The 17,134-nt window shown below is 52.5% G+C and overlaps 1 protein-coding gene across 8 annotated transcripts in view; it reads left to right on the forward strand.

Moving 5' to 3' along the window:
• Positions 1-1,243: 1,243 nt before the first annotated feature.
• The window catches only part of IBA57 (iron-sulfur cluster assembly factor IBA57), a 79,592-nt gene continuing 63,701 nt past the window's right edge, over positions 1,244-17,134 (forward strand). For 3 of the 8 annotated variants that reach the window (XM_082379491.1, XM_082379495.1, XM_082379494.1), the window contains exons 1-3: positions 1,246-5,081; positions 14,916-15,259; positions 15,695-15,937. In XM_082379491.1, the coding sequence (XP_082235617.1) occupies positions 4,741-5,081; positions 14,916-15,259; positions 15,695-15,937 (928 nt within the window). In that variant the 5' untranslated portion in view covers positions 1,246-4,740. Of the gene's footprint in view, positions 5,082-14,915; positions 15,260-15,694; positions 17,084-17,134 lie in introns of those variants that run through there. The other 5 variants (XM_082379498.1, XM_082379496.1, XM_082379497.1 and 2 more) reach the window with 3 other exon arrangements.

The raw sequence follows: 17,134 nt of genomic DNA on the forward strand, positions 1-17,134 counted from the left end.
CCCTCCAGACTGCCAGTGATGATTACATTTATGGGTCAGCTTGACTGGGCCCTGGGGTGCCCAGAACAAGCATGATTCTAGGTGTGTCTATGAGGGTGATTCTGGATGAGATTCACACTGAATCTGCACACTGAGTAAAGCAGATGGCCCTCCCCAGTGCGGGTGGGCCTTGGCCAGTCAGGTGAAGGCTTGAGTAGAACAAAAAGGTGAAGAGAGCACTCCGGCCTGACAGTTTGAGCAAGCACACTGGTCTCCTGTCTTCAGGCTCAGACTCAGGCTAGAACTCTCCTGAGTCTCTAGCTTGTAGATGGCAGACCTTGGGACTCCTCAGCCTCCATAGTTGAGTGAGCCAATTCCTTATAATAAATCTCTACCGAATTGGTTCTCTTTCTCTGAAGAACCTTAACTAATCAACATCCCATCAGCCAGAGGTTGTTAAAAGGGCATCCCAGCTGTGAGGAAAACTGCAAATGGAGGCTCTATTCTGGGAGGTATCTCAGTCAGCTCAGCCTGTGTAACAAATACTATAGACTGGGGGCTCAAACAACAGACATCTATTTCTCATAGTACTGGAAACTGGAAGTCCGAGACCAAGGTGTCAGCACCTGAGGCCACTCTCCTTGGTGTGTAGACAGCTGTCTTCTCCCTGTGTCCTCGCATGGTCTTCCCTTTGTGTGAGTCTGTGTCCTCATCTCCTCTTCTTATAAGGAAACCAGTCCTATTGGATTAGGGCCCACCCCAGTGACCTCATTTGACCTTAATCACCTCTTTAAAGACCCCATTTCCAAATACAGCCCCATTCTGAGGTCCTGGGCATTAGGGCTCCATAATGTGAATTTGGGGGGATGCAATACAACCCATATTAGAAGGCAGATGCCTAACTAAAAGCTCAGTCACCACAGAAGGGGATCCTAACGCATAAGCCTCCTGTCTCAGGAACTTAGGGGCCTGGACGCACCACTGGGGTCCTATATGTTTTGTGAGCTTTCGACGGGGGTGACTTAGGATTTTTTTTTTTAACATCTTTATTGGAGTATATTTGCTTTACAATGGTGTGTTAGTTTCTGCTTTATAACAAAGTGAATCAGCTATACATATACATATATCCCCATATCTCTTCCCTCTTGCGTCTCCCTCCCTCCCACCCTCCCTATCCCACCCCTCTAGGTGGTCACAAACCACCAAGCTGATTTCCCTGTGCTATGAGGCTGCTTCTCACTAGCTATCTATTTTACGTTTGGTAGTGTATATATGTCCATGACACTCTTTCACTTTGTCACAGTTTACCCTTCCCCCTCCCCGTATCCTCAAGTCCATTCTCTAGTAGGTCTGTGTCTTTATTCCCGTCTTGCCCCTAGGTTCTTCATGACTTTTTTTTTTTCCCTTAGATTCCATATATATGTGTTAGCATACAGTATTTCTTTTTCTCTTTCTGACTTACTTCACTCTGTATGACAGACTCTAGGTCCATCCACCTCAGTGACTTAGGATTTACGGTCATGTCCTCCCAACTGATGTCACTGGCCATCCCAGGCTAGGGGAGCCAACCTCTGTGTCATACACGTTCCTACCTCTAACACCAATTTCTTGATGTTCTCAACCACCATAACCATGATCTCATGCCTGAGCCCCGATACCCTAATGGGGTGTCCATCTCCCACCTATGACATAGTATCTAATATGCTCAAGTCTGTTAACTCTCGGAGGTGGAACCCAACCACTAAACTTGGCACTTAATGCTCACTTAACTACTTGAAAAAATCCTCTCAGTGCCTGTATGGCCATGAGGCTGGAGAGCTGAACTGGGGTGCAAAGCCATCGACCCTCGCCCCCCATCTTCTGTGCTCTGGAGCAGGCTGGTGGGTAGAGCCCCGGCCTCCCCATCCCTGCTTCACTGCCTGGTGGGGTCCTCGGACTGTGTGGGGCCCACCCAGGTCTGTATAGGGGCAGGGCCAGGCCAGGGGAGTGGCTGGAGAAGGATCAGACAGAATGGCCTTGTCTCATTCTCATCCGTTTCCATGGCTGGAGCCAACTCGCTGGCTGCTCAGGGAGATCGTGGAGGGCTTCAGGGAGGGGGGTGCCCAGAATGGGGGCAGCTTCCTTCTTCTGGCTTTGGGAAGGGAGGAGGCCATGAGGAGAGAATAACAGGAAACAACCCCTGGCCTGGCAGCAGCTGGGAAACAGGGTCTGGGACCCCCATGTCTGCTGATTTTCCAGCTCTCAGATCCCCACCCCTCCCGACAGCTTCAGGGCCCATGGCCTCAGAGGGAGGAGATGCAGATGGGATCCAGCAGCAACTTATGCCCCCAGCTGGACCCAGGCCAATGAGTGGGGTTCCTTGGGAGCATCCTGAGGCCAGTCCACAGTTCCCTCCACCTAGACCTGTAGGCACGAGAAGCTGCAGTGAGAGGACCTGAGAAGGAGCAGTAGCCAGGCCATGCCCACATGCAGGGGTCCCCGCTGCCGGGCTGGCCAGGCTGGTGCAGAGATCTGGGAAGCCTTCCTGGAGGAGGGAGCCTGAAGCAGTGCTGGTTGGCAGACTCTAGAATGGTGGGAGGTGTTGCCTGCTCTGTTCAAGAGGCAGCCACCAGCTGAGTGTGGCTCTGGACATTTCAGTGTGGCCCATTCAGTAAGGAGCTAAAAGTTTCATTTGACTTCATTTGAGTTAATTTGCATTTAAACAGCCCCAGGTGGCAGCAGCGGCCCTGCTGGACCAAGTGGGCTGGGCTTGGCACTGGACTGGGAACATCAGGTAAGGTTCCGGGTGGCCCTGGGTCAGCCTGCTGGCCCTTCCCACAGGCTGAGTTGGTGGGAAGCAGGTTTTCTGCTGGCCAAGGGATGGGCTGATGTGAGGCTGGAGGAATGCACCCCCCCCCCACCCCACCCCATGTTGTCCTTGAATGGTTTCCTCCCTGACCTCACAGGGTTGGCAGGGAGGTGCTGGGTCACCCTAGGAACACAGGCCCAACAGAGGAAGACCTTTTCCATGAAAGGCCAGTGGAACTGCATTCCAGGCCTGGCTGCTCACAACCAGGAAGCCGACTGGGAGGGGACCAAGGGCCTGGAAAACCCTAGGGAGTTCTGGTCAACCAGTTTATGTTAATGAGGTGACTTTTGAAAAGCCCCTAAGGATGGGGGCTGGTTGCCAGAAACAACCGTGTGATTAGAGGGTTAGAGCTTTCAGCCCCACCCCTTGACCTCTGGGGAGGAGTGATGGGCTGGAGGTTGAATCAACAGCCAATGGCCAAAAATTTAAATCAATCACATCTAGGTAACGAAGCCTCCGTAAAATCCCAGAAGGACTGGGTTTGGAGAGCTCCTGGGTTGGGGAACACATGGAGATTTGGGGAGAGTGCGGTGTGCTCAGAGCGCATGGATGCTCCGTGCCCCTTCCCACATACCTTGCTCTTTGCTCTCTTCCATCTGGCTGTTCCTGAGTTATATCCTTTCATAACAAATCAGTAATCTGGTAGGTAAAATGTTTCTCTGAGTTCTGTGAGCCACTCTAATAAATTAATTGAACCCAAGGAGAGGGCTGTTGGAACCTCTGATCTATATAGCTGGTTGGTCAGAAGCACAGGTGACAACCTGGACTTCGACTTGCATCTGAAGTTGGGGGGGGGGGAGAGTGTGAGTGTATGAGAGAGTGTATATGGCAGTCTTATGGGATCTCATGCTATCTCCAGGTAGATGGATTTAAAATTGAGTTAAATTGTAAGACACCTAGCTGGTGTCACAGAATTGTGTGGTGTGGGGGAACCCCCCCACACACATTTAGTGATCAGAAGTGAAGGGTAGTGTGAGAGTATAGGATACACAGGAGTGTCTGTTCTACAAAGGAACTGAAAGCAAAGTTGTACACCCGTCTTCATAGCAGCATTATTCAGAACAGCCAATGGGTGGAAGCAACACAACTGTCCATCAGTGGGTGAATGGATAATCCAAATATGGTATATACATACAATGGAATATCATTCAGCCCTTAAAAACGTTGACACATGCTACATCATGGTGGAACCTGGTAGACACGAGCCAGTCACAAAAGGACAAATACTGCATGACTCCACTTCTATGAGTTTCCCAGAGGAGTCAGGTTCATAGAGACAGAGTGGAATGGGGTTCCCAGGGGCTGGGGAGGTAGATAGGGATCTGCGTTTGATGGGGGTGGAGTTTCCGTATGGGAAGATGAGAAAGTTCTGGATGATGGGGATGGCTGCAAAAGAGTGTGAACGCGCTTAATGCCCCTGAAATGTGCATCTAAAAATGGTTAAGGTGGTAAAGTTTAGGTTATGAGCGCCTCACCACTATAAAGCAAGCAGAAACGTCTCAGAGACCCGAGGAGGAGTCCAACTGCAGGAGCAGAAGCCAGCTCAGGATAGGTGTGCGGGGGACTGACAGCCCGAGGCCTCGCCCCCGCGCAAGGTCCGCCCACCCTCACCCTGGCCACTCAAGCAAGCAACGCTCGCTCGCCTCCTGGGATTGCTGTGGCACCAGCCCGCGCATGCTCGCGCACACCCCGCCCCCGCGCACGCTTCGCCCGCCCGCCGCCAGGGGCTGTTTTGGGGCCCGCCCGCACCGCCTCCATCCCTCTCCCCCACCTCCGCCCCCGCGCACGCTCCGCTCGCCCGCCTCCAAGGTGTTGTGGCGCGCGCCCGCCCGCCCGCGCCCGCCCGCGCCCGCCCGCGCCCGCCCGCGCCGCCGCCCGGGCCGCCCCTTCCCGCCGCCTCACTCCTCCCCAAGATGGCGGCCGCAGCGCTGCTCAGGGGTGCGGCTCCAGGGCGCGGCGGCCGGGCCTGGAGCTGGCGGCTGCGCGCTGCCCCGAGGCTTCGCCTGGCCCACAGCTCCTGCTGTCAGGGTGGTGAGCCCGCGGGCAGCGCGGCGTGGACCTGCTTCCTACTGGGCGAGCGCGCCCTGGTGCGCGTGCGCGGACCGGACTCTGCGCCCTTTCTCCTGGGTCTGCTGACCAATGAGCTGCCGCTTCCAGGTCCTGCGGCCGGCGAGGCTTCAACTTCGGCGCGCTCGGGCTACGCCCACTTTCTCAACGTCCAGGGACGCACCCTCTATGACGTCATTCTCTACGGGTGAGAGCGGGTTGGGGCACAGGCTCTGGAGGACCGGGGTAGGGGAGGGGGTATCACCCAGGGGAAGGGCACCCAGGAGCGGGCATGAGAAGGCTTGGAGGATGGGCTCCCATGGAGGGCTCTCAGGGGAGGGGCGGACAGGGGGCGGAACTAAGGACACCCAGAGGCGGGGCACCTAGGGGAGGACTACCAATGGCCCAGGACGGACATCCAGGAGAGGACATGCAGGACAGGGCATCCAGGGGAAGGGACATCTGGGAACCTGTGCATAGGGTGGGCCGAGGTGGGCCTCCAGGGGAGGGCACCTGAGGATGGGAGGCGCGCCCAGGGTAGGGAACTTGGGGACCCGCACACAGGGTGGGCTGGGGTTGGGCACCTGGGGGAGGGCACCGGGGCAGGGCAGCCCTAGGTGGGCTGGAGCCTGCACCCAGGGATGGGCCAGCGACACTCACCCATGGGAGGGCCTGGGCGCCCCTGCGCCTGGCCTCTGATCCTGATCAGACCCACTGCACGGAGAAGGGGTCGTGGCATCTGGAGCCACACTGCAGGGAGCAGCCTCTGCGCGACTGGCTTGTGCCACTACTTCCTGAGTTCTCCAGTGTACACACATTTCTCTCCAAAATATCCCCGTGTTCAGTGATTATTAGCGTTTGGTGTTTTACATGAGTCTATGCTGATTTTATCATGACTATCAGGACAAGCCAAGTCAGTGGCCTTTAGAGCTATAGAGCTTTCGGTTTTCACTTGCTTAGCTTTCTCAGACTTGGTTCTTCTAGAACCTCTCATGCAGTTGCAGGTCGTTGCTCTGCCTGAAACCGCCCTGGAAACTCCAATGTCCCTCTTCTATTGTGGGTTCTTGTCTGCATCTTCCTCAGTGCCTGCCTGCTGGAGGAGTATGCTCTTTAGTGGCTTGTCGAGAGGTAGGATACTTCAGGTGGACCTTTGACTCCTTCAAATGGTTTCATCTGATAGCTTGGCTGGGCATAAAACTCTAGGCTGAAAATCGTCCCTGAAAACATTGAAGCCACAACTGGCATTGCTGTCAAGAAGCCTGGTGCCTTTTTATTTGTGAGCCTTTGTGTGTGACTGCTTTTTCTTTGGACACTCTTCGGGGCTCTTTTTCATCCTGATGTCTTGAAGTGTTATGACGATGTGTTGTATTTTGAGTCTTCTTTCACGTCATGTTGCTGGGCACTTGGTGGGCTGTTTGACTCTGGAACAGGGGTCAGTAGAGTATGACCCTTGGGCAGATCCAGCTCACTCTTTTCATAAGTGAAGTTTGATTGGAATGCTGCATGCCCATTTGTTTGTATACTGTGTGGCTACTTTCATTTTCCAATGGCAAAAGTATAATTAATAATATAATAATGTGGTAGAGACCGTGTGGCCGCAAACCTAAATTATTTACAGTCTGGTTCTTTACAGAAAAGGTTTGTTGTCATTATCTGTTTTATGTAATTATTACCTTCCCAGTAGTTGCTTTAATCTCTTTTAGAAACTTCATTCTTTGATTATCTTAAACCCTCTGTGTCAGGAATTTTCAGTTAATCTATCAGTGTTGTAATGATGTTGTTTTGGTCCCCAAATTTTCTTACTTGAGTCTCCAGTCTGCCTTTACATCTTTCTGCATTCTTGTTATAATGAATTTATATCCTCATGAGTCACTCTACAGTGTAAAATTTTTTTGTTTCTAGGGTTTTTTTTCTCTTCATACTTTTCCTCAGGTCTGAAGCATTTTTGCTTAGCTGCTGGGCCAGCAGTTCTTGTCACCAAGCATGTATGTGGTGGCTCTTTCCACACATTGTGTATGCCCTGATTTATCCTATAGAGGAGTTTGTTTTTCTCTCTCTGTTAATTCCTGAGAATGGGGTATCGCTGTGCCACTTGCCCTCTGTGTGCTGAGGGAATTGGAGTGCACTGTGATGATGCCCCCTGACCCTAGGTGCTCTTCTGAGATTCCGACTCAAAGTCCTTTGTGGGGAGTGCCGCCCTGAGGGGTGGGGTGGGGTCTTCATTCCATCAGAAAGAGACAACCTGAGTTAGTGGCCCCACTTCTCCTGAGCAGTTAGAGGAGAGAAGACATGAGAACACTCCCTCAGATGGCTGCTCTTGGGCCTGGGGGCTTGGTAAACAATGTCCAGATTTATCTCTCGCAGTTCTGCTCTGGGGCATGGGGTGCCAAGCCTGCTGGCATTCCACCCCATCCCTATGCCTCTGTTCTGGTCTGATGCCTGCTGTTAGTTCATGGGATGTGATCCTTCCCCTCCTGGTTGCTCTTGGCCCTTTACCTACATCTGATCTCACTGAGGTCTGCTCTCTGAAGAGAGGGACACACTGGCAACTGGCTGTCCCGCCTGGGAGCCTGGGACCTTCCTGCTTTCTTCGTGCTTGCTCTCTTCCTGGTGTTTTCTCTGCATCCTCTCTGGAATTTTTCTTTTTTCTTTTTTTTTTGGCCATGCTGCGCAGCTTGCGGGAGTTCAGTTCCCGGACCGGGGATTGAACTCAGGCCACGGCAGTGAAAGCCTGGAATCCTAACCACTAGGCCACCAGGGAACTCCCTGGAATTTTTCATTTAAACTGTCACGCTTCTAGTTTCCCATCCTTGAGTTGTTCCTTCCTCAGTGCACCCTGGTCCGGATGCAGGAGCATCTCTCAGACAAAGCTTTAGCTTTTTGTTTTTGTTTTTTTTAATAGATCTTTATTGGAGTATAATTGCTTCACAATACTGTGTTAGTTTCCGTTGTACAACAAAGTGAATCAGCCATATGCATATGTATATCCCCATATCCCCTCCCTCTTGAGCCTCCCTCCCACCCTCCCTATCCCACCTCTCTAGGTCATTGCAAAGCACCGAGCTGATCTCCCTGTGCTATGCTGCTGCTTCCCACTAGCTAACTATTTTTACATTCGGTAGTGTATATATGTCGATGCTACTCTCACTTTGCCCCAGCTTCCCCATCCCCGCTCCGTGTTCTCAAGTCCATTCTCTATGTCTGTGTCTTTATTTCTGCCCTGCCACTAGGTTCATCAGTACCATTCTTTTTGATTCCATATATATGTGTTAGCATACGGTATTTTTCTCTTTCTGACTTCACTCTGTATGACAGACTCTAGGTCCATCCACCTCACTACAAATAACTCAATTTCGTTTCTTTTTTTTTTTTCAAACTAATCAATTTTATTTATTTATTTATTTATTTATTTATTTTTATTTTTAAACATCTATATTGGAGTATAATTGCTTTACAACGGTGTGTTAGTTTCTGCTTTATAACAAAGTGAATCAGCTTTATACATGTATAAATACATATATCCCCATATCTCTTCCCTCTTGCGTCTCCTTCCCTCCCACCCTCCCTATCCCACCCCTCTAGGTGGTCACAAAGCACCGAGCTGATCTCCCTGTGCTATGCAGCTGCTTCCCACTAGCTATCTGTTTTACGTTTGGTAGTGTATATATGTCCATGCCACTCTCTCACTTTGTCTCAGCTTACCCTTCCCCCTCCCTGTGTCCTCAAGTCCATTCTCTAGTAGGTCTGCGTACCGTCCTGCCCCTAGGTTCTTCATGACCTTTTTTTTTTTTTTTTAAGATTCCATATATATGTGTTAGCATACATTATTTGTTTTTCTCTTTCTGACTTACTTCACTCTGTATGACAGACTCTAGGTCCATCCACCTCACTACAGATAACTCAATTTCATTTCTTTTTATGGCTGAGTAATATTCCATTGTATATATGTGCCACATCTTCTTTATCCGTTCATCTGTCAGTGGACATTTAGGTTGCTTCCATGTCCTGGCTCTTGTAAATAGCGCTGCAATGAACGTTGTGGTACATGTCTCTTTTTGAATTATGGTTTTCTCAGGGTACATGCCCAGTAGTGGGATTGCTGGGTCATATGGTAGTTCTATTTTTAGTTTTTTACAGAACCTCCAACTGTTCTCCATAGCAGTTGTATCACTTTACATTCCTACCAACAAGCTTTTTGTTTTTAGAGTAGACTTTATAGGGAGTTCCCTGGTGGCCTAGTGGTTAGGATTCCGAACTTTCACTGACGTGGCCTGGGTTCAATCTCTAGTCAGGGAACTGAGATCCTGCAAGCCACGTGGCATGGCCAAAAAAAAAAAAGTAGACTTTTTAGACCAATTTTAGGTTCATAGCAAAATTTAGGGGAACGTACAGAGACTTCTCATATACTCTCTGCCCCCACACATGCATAGTCTCCCCCGTTATCAACCTCCTCCTCCAAAGTAGTATGTTATTTACAATCGACGAGCCTACATTAACACCAAAATTACTCAGAGTCCTTAATTCACATTAGGTTTCACTGCTGTTGCTGGACAAATTGGACAAATGTATAATAATTTGTATGTACTATTATAATATATATGGTAGTTTCACTGCCCCTAAATATCCTCTGTGCTCTACCTATTCAACCCTCCCTTCCTCCTCACTCCTCACAACCACTGAAAGGATCTTTTTGGACCTGGAACTGTCTCCATAGTTTCACTTTTTCCAGAATGTCACGTAGTTGGAATCATAGAGTATGCAGCCTTTTCAGATTGACTTCTTTCACTTAGTAATATACATTTGTGTCCTCCATGTCTTTTCAGGGCTTGATAGCTCATTTTAGTGTTGAATAATAGTCTAGAGTATGCAGCCTTTTCAGATTGACTTCTTTCACTTAGTAATATACATTTAAGTGTCCTCCATGTCTTTTCAGGGCTTGATAGCTCATTTTAGTGTTGAATAATAGTCCATTGTTTGGATGTACCAGTTTATGTATCCATCTACTGAAGGACTTCAGCAGTTGCTTCCATATTGTTGCAATTATGAATAAAGGTGCTATAAACATCTGTGTACAGGCTTCTCTGTGTGGCGGTTAGTTTTCATCTCCTTTAGGTAAATACCAGGGAGTGTGATTGCTGGATTGTAAGGTAAGAATATGTGTAGTTTTGTAGGAAACCACCAAAGTATCTTCCAAAGTGGCTGCACCATTTTGCATTCCCACCAGCAATGAATGGAGGCTTTCCATTGCTCCATAACCTCACCAGCATTTGGTGGTGTCAGTGTTCTGGATTTTGATCATTCTAATAGGTGTGTAATGGTAGCTTGTTGTTCTTTTAATTTGCTTTTCCCCGATGACATACGACGTGGAGCATCATTTCATATGTTGTTTGCCACCTGTCTATCTCTGGGGAGGTGTTTGTTGAGGTCTTTGGCCCATTTTTAATCAGGTTGTTTGTTTCCTTATTTGAGTTTTAAGTGGTTTTGTGTATTTTGAGTGACAGTCCTTTGTCAGATGTGACTTTTCAAACCTTTTCTCCCAGTCTGTGGCTTGACTCCTCATCCTGTCAGCTGAGGCTTTGTGTTTTGAAACTCTTTCCTCATTCTGACCATGTGTTTGTTTCCTGGGCCTCTGTCTTCATGATGGAGGCCTTAAGTGCTGGCTGCAGAGGAGATGCTCCAGGTTCTGGTCCTGGGCTGCTCTGGCTTTTGTGGGACACACTGAAGTCTCTGTCTGCGGGTTTCTGGGGGGTGTCTCTGGGGGCCATCCCGCCAGGTTGCCTGGTGAGGATTCGGATGGTCCACTGCTCCCTTGTTTCTCTCCATGCCTGGTTCCCCTGGTGCTCATCGCAGCTGGCTCCATGCTGAGTCTGGTCTCGGCAGGTTCCTGGTCTGTGTGTACCCAGCAGAGGGAAGGCGGGAAGTGGGGCTAGTGCATCTCTGCCCAGGACGTCATGGCTCCTATGGCAACCCCACTGAGCCTCCATTTAACCCACGTCTCTAATGCCCTCCTGCTGCGGCCGTGCTCTGTGGGCCCCTGGATTGTCTGCTTCCTGCCTTGTGGGGAGCGTGTAGGGCTCCATGTACTCAGTCCCCCATGGGCACACTGTAGGCTGTTCCCCTAGGCGACTTGGAGCATGCCAGCCTGACAGGGTCCTCCATGTACAGTCCTGCAGCAGCCCAGGGCCCCTGGTGAGTGTCGCCACTCCTTGACAGGCATTTGGGTCTGGTCTCTGTGCACCTGTGTGTCCCTTAGCTGCTAGCCCCCTTGTGTCCCATGCCTGCCCATGCCTCATGACCTGGTACCTGCAGTGCCCCTGAGGGGATCTGTTTATGTGTGAAGACCCCGGCCCTGGGCAGAGCTGGATCCAGGGCTGCACTCGAGGAGTGAGGTCCCTGTGTTTATGGGGGTGGTGGGTACCGGGGTGTCAGGTACTGTGCGGGGCATTGGGCTGCTGGAGGAGGGCACTCTGGGCGTTCTGGGTGAGGGGTTCGGTGGGCTTGACCCTCCCTTTTTGGGTTTTCACACAGCCTGCGTCCTGGGCAGGAGGGTGGGTGAGGATGGGCACCTGGGATTGCACTGCCACCACATGCTATATCCAGGTCCTGCCCGCCAGGCCGGCTGCGGAGGCTGCAGGTGCCCCTCGGCCTTCCTTTTCCTGCTGCTGCGGTTGTGCCCCTAGGAGGGGCTTCCAGGCTTAGCAAATAAAACTGTGGGTTCCCCAGGTAAATCTCAAACAGACACGGGTGACTTTTTAGGAGGTGACCTATGCAGTGTTTGGGAAATACATATACTAAAGACATTATTCACTGTTTTCTGAAATTCAAATTTGACTGGACATCCTGCGTTTTATCTGGCAGCTCTACTCAGGGGCACTTGGCGACGTCTGGGGATATTTGTGGTTGTCATTCAGGCATGGATGCTCCTTGCATCTAGTGGGCTGGGCCCAGGGGTGCTCTCAGCGCTCAGCAGTGCCCAGGATGGCCCACAGAGAGTGCTCCAGCCCACACACTGGCCATGCCGGCCAAGAAAGCTGCCCCGAGCATAGGCTCACCCTACTTCACCCCTTCTTCTTCTGACCTGTCCCCCATTACTCAGCTGCATCAGGGGCAGCAGGCAGTCTGATTTGGGGTGGTGGGGAGCAGGGGTGCATTGCAGCTTTGTTGGTCCTGAGGGGCTGAATGGCACATGGCCATTTGCACAGGTAGCTCAGAAAGTGTCTGAGCCCAGAACCTGGCCCTGCCCCACCCAATTTGTCTTGAATCCCGTGGAACATCCGCCCCATGAGTGAGATGGGGGCATCAGCCTGGGGCCTGTCTACCCCGGCATCCTGGTGGTCCCTTCACCAGCCCTTCTCGGGGCCCTCCCCATGCTGGGCCTCCTCCCTCCTTGGGTATGGCTTTACCCGCATCTCTCCCTCTTCCCTCCGAGGTTTACTCTCCCCTACGACCTCACATTCTATCCACCCATGCCCAATTCCTCCCCTTGCCAGTATTTCATACTGTTTCTGTCTGCTTCCTTTATCGGAGATTTAAAAAATAAAAATGTACCTGCCCATGGTTAAAAAACCTAATAACATTAAAAGGCTTTTAAAAAAAATTTATTTATATTTATTTATTATTTTATATTTGGCTGTGTTGGGTCTTCGTTTCTGTGCGAGGGCTTTCTCTAGTTGCGGCAAGCGGGGGCCACTCATCATCGCGGTGCGCGGGCCTCTCACTATCGCGGCCTCTTTTGTTACGGAGCACAGGCTCCAGACGCGCAGGCTCAGTAGTTGTGGCTCACGGGCCCAGCTGCTCCGCGGCATGTGGGATCTTCCCAGACCAGAGCTTGAACCCGTGTCCCCTGCATTGGCAGGCAGATTCTCAACCACTGCACCACCAGGGAGGCCCTAAAAGGCTTTTGATGAAAATTGACTGACTGCTGTCTTCCTTCTCACCGGCATGGACCAATCTTCTCCAGAGACAGCTCCTTTTTCTTCTTTCTTTTTAACTTTTTATTTCGAAATAATTATAGATTTACAGGAAGCCACAAAAGAATGAACAGGGATGTCCCATATAACCTTCACCCAGTTCCTTCAGTAGCATCATCTTGCCTCCTATAGTCCAGGGTCACAATCAGGGGACGGACATGGGCCAGCCACAGGGCGCACTCAGGTTCTCCCAGATTTCCATGTGCTCTCATGCATGCAGCTGTGATTTGATCACAGCTGTGTAACCTCGATCAAGACATAGCTGTTCCATTACCATCAGGCTCCCTTCTGCCCTCTGTGGGCATACTGCCCTTCTCATCCCCTCAGCCCTGCTCACTCTCCATCTTTATGATCGTGTCATTTCAGGAATATCGTACAAACAGAGTCTTCTGAGATTGGGTTTCACTCACCTTGATGCCCTTTGGCTTCATCAGTAGTCTGTTCCTTTTCCCTGCTGAGTAGTATTCCATTGAGGGAATGGACCACAGTTTGTTTAACCATTCACCAACTGAAGGATATTTTGGTTTCATTTCTTGGCTGTTAAGAATAAAACTGCCTCTAACGTTCATGCACAGGTTTTATGTGAACACCTGGGGTGTTTTCTAGGATAAATACCCAGGAGTACAATGGCTGGGTTGTGTGGTAGCTGCATGTTTAGTTTCATAAAGGACTGCAAACCATTTTCCAGAATGTCTGTTCCATTTACATGCCCACCAGCAAGGCTGAATGACCCAGCTTCTCTGCATCCTCACTGCCTTGGATGTTCTTATTTCTGATACTTGTGCCCTGGTATCTCATCATGGTTTTAATTTGCCTTTGCTTCATGATAAGTGACTTTGAACTTCTTTCCATGTGGTTATCTGAGGCAGCGCCTTTGAACTCTTCTGTTTTTTTCTGGCATTTTAATTCCGTCCGTAAATGATCCTTTTCCCACCCCTCAGCTGATCTCATTTCTGACCTTCTTTGAGGACTGTTTGGAAGGTGAGGCGCTAACCTGACTTGCTGCTGCAGCCTGCGGTGTTCCGCTTTCTCCACATGCTTGTGCCTGTCCTTACTGGACCCATGGCTGATAGTTATGTGCATGGACATGACAGCGTTTGTGCTGTAAGGTGAACCCACCAAGCAAGCTTCTGTAGCTCTTTTCCTCGGGGGCTGACTGGCTGCTCCAGGGCAGCACTTAACTCTCTCCTGCCTGGGGAGGGGGTTGGGGGCACAGCTGATGGGTTCTGGAAGAGGGGTCTGGGGTACCAGCTGATGACCTTTCTCTCTTATACGTGCTCCTGGAAGGTCTTACCCGCTTCTGTGTCTCAGCTCCCATCCAGCTGTGGGTCCTTGCTCAAGCCACATCTATAACCAGGACTCCAGCCATGTACTCCTCTGGGTCCTGCACGTCTCCACTTAAGGTCCCTCCACCATGTCTGAGGGTGCACTGGCCTCTCCTCTGTGCTCATCTGTCTGTAAGGGCCCCATCATCCATCCGTCAATGACACCAGGATCTGGGGTCATTCCAGTGGATGTGGGCTGCCTGAAGTGAGGGTTAGGATGGTTCTGGTGCCCTGATCAGGTTGCGGAGCTTCCCTAGGGGAGGTGGGAGGTGGGCCTGGGCAGGGTGTGGCCTCACCATGCATCTCATCTGCGTCAGCTGTCTGCTGTCCTCCCAGCTCTTCCTGCCTGCCCACATCCCTCCTGAAATCCATTGTGCGCCCTGCCTTAGGACCCTTGGCTTCTCAGTGGCTTCTCAGGGCTGGAGGAGGCAAATCCTGGACTTCAGTGTGGCCGTCTGTGCCTTTCCGCCTCACCTTGCGCACCGGACACCACTGTGGTCCCAGGGCCCTGCTTCCCACCTGTTGGGCCAAGCCCTCTCCTCCACCTGCCAGACTTTCCTGGGGTTTCCACCCTGGGCAGGGCGGGGTGGTGGCCATGAGGTCTCCAGCACGTGCTGTGCTGTGCAGCTTTACTAGGTGGACCGAGGTGCACTTGGGAGGCACAGCCACGTGTGGCCGCGGCCTGACTCCGTGCGCGTCCCACGGTGTGCCCTGCCCGCCCCCATGCACCCCTTCCTCTCCCCGCAGGCTCCCTGAGGGCTCCCACGAGCAGCCCACTTTCCTCCTGGAGTGTGACAGCTCAGTGCTGGGTGCGCTGCAGAGGCACCTGGTGCTGCACAAGATCCGGCGGAGGGTCACCGTGGAGCCCTGCCCCGAGCTGCGCGTGTGGGCCGTGCTGCCCTGTGCCCCTGAGGAGGCCGGCAGGGCTGTGCTGCTTCAGGAGAAGGCCGAGTGCACCACCATCCTCACCCGTGATCCCCGGACTGCTCGCATGGGCTGGCGGCTCCTCTCCCAGGATGAGGGCTCAGCCCTGGTGCCCGGGGGCCGTCTTGGGGACCTCCAGGATTATCACCGACACCGGTACCAGCAAGGTATGGACATGGGGTTGGACCTGGGGAAGGGTCGGGGGTAGAGGGGTGGTGCTGGATGTGGGGGGAAGGACAGGGTGGGATGGGAAGGGACCGGAGGGGTGTGACACAGAGCCCTGGGGAAACTGTGTGGTGAGCCCAGGCACTGGGAGGAGCCAGGGGAGAGAGCAGAGTTCTGGGGTCAGGGGTAGGGTCTTCGTCTTTAGTGGGTAGCATTGAGGGCCAGACCAAGGTGCTCACCCAGGGACCAGAGCGGGGGGCTGGAGTAGGGACCTGGAGGATGGGGAGGGACAAGAACGGGGTCTAGGAGGGACCCAGAGGATTGTGGCGGGTCAGATGGTGGGACTCCTACAGGCCAGTACCCCCGGCCACTCTTGGTTGAGCCCCCAGCTCTGGAGGACACCTTAGATCTCACCAAGCCTCCCTCTACCTCTACAGGCGTTCCCGAGGGGGTCCACGACCTGCCCCCAGGAGTAGCCCTACCGCTGGAGTCTAACCTGGCCTTCATGAATGGCATCAGCTTCACCAAGGGCTGCTACATCGGCCAGGAGCTGACGGCTCGCACCCACCACATGGGTGTCATCCGAAAGCGCCTCTTCCCAGTACAGCTCTCAGGCCCTCTCCCTGTGGGCAGCATTGCCCCTGGCACCTCTGTGCTCACCAAGTCGGGGCAGGCAGCCGGCAAGTACAGGGCAGGCCTGGGGGACGTGGGTCTGGCTCTGTTGCGGTCCGAGAAAATCAAGGGTCCTCTCCACATCAGAACCTCTGAGAGTGGCCTTGTGGCCCTAACTGCATCTGTGCCAGACTGGTGGCCCACATCCACTAAGTAGCCCTGGATGTCCCTGCAGTCCTGTACAGGGCCTCTGTTTATCTGCTGCACCCTGTAGGCCAGCCCCCACTTCCTAGGGTGGCCCAGTTGAAAGAATACCCCCTTGGAGGGTCCCCAAGTATATGTGGGCCTCCCAGAGCTGCAGGCATGGTGGGGCATGCTGCTGCAGCCCAGGTGTTCCCAGCCCATCATGCTTCCTGTGGAGGGTCCTATGCTCAGGCTGGCTGTCCTCTCCTGGTGGCTTTGTGGCTGGAGCATCAGGAGCCCTCCTGAGGACTGGTGAGTCCTGCGCCTGCCTCTGTGCTGAGCAGAGGCCCAGCTTCCACCAGGCCCTGGATGAGATTCCAAACCATATAGATCTAGAGGTAGTTCATCCATCACCCAAGGGCAGGATGCTCCAGGCTGCCTCTGGGCTGTCCGCACCCCTCTGAGCCTGCTTGGTCAGGCCTAGAAAGGAGGCTTCTCAGTGTCTGGGGTGGCTGAAGGGGCAAGTGGGCTCTGGGAATGGTCCTACCCTGTTGGCTTGGGGGCATGTCTCAGGGTGGGAATCTCCTGGGACCAGGTGGAGTGGCGGTGTCTGCGAGTGGAGGCACGTGCACTGCTCACACCCACCTGAGCCCTCCCAAGTGTACCTCTGTGCTCAGGGGTGCCAGCTGGGGGAGCCCCAATACCATTTTATGCCGGGGTAGCACGTCTCCACAGCTTCGGCCCCACGATGGCATTGGCAGCCCCCTCTCCCCACCATAGCCCTCACGAGCTCAGGGGAGGAGTGGCTGCCCTGGGACGGCAGTGCCCAGGGTGCAGAGTTTCTGCTTGGCTTACGTGCTGCTGTTTTCTGATGTAGTCGTGTCTTCACAGTAAGGGGAGGACTTACTTCCCCACTTTAAACCACTGACCTCCATTTTCCCACCGCGACGTGAATCTCATGCTTACTGGGTGTCCTACCTGATGCCTCAGAGTGGCTATTAAAGTGTGACCCACAATTGGCCCATGTGGAACTCTGGTTTCTTTTTTTTTTTTTTTACCCCTTAACTTTATTTATTTGTTTA

The sequence above is a fragment of the Balaenoptera borealis genome (genome assembly GCF_965194805.1).
Source record: "Balaenoptera borealis genome assembly, chromosome: 2".
Taxonomy (NCBI): domain Eukaryota; kingdom Metazoa; phylum Chordata; class Mammalia; order Artiodactyla; family Balaenopteridae; genus Balaenoptera; species Balaenoptera borealis.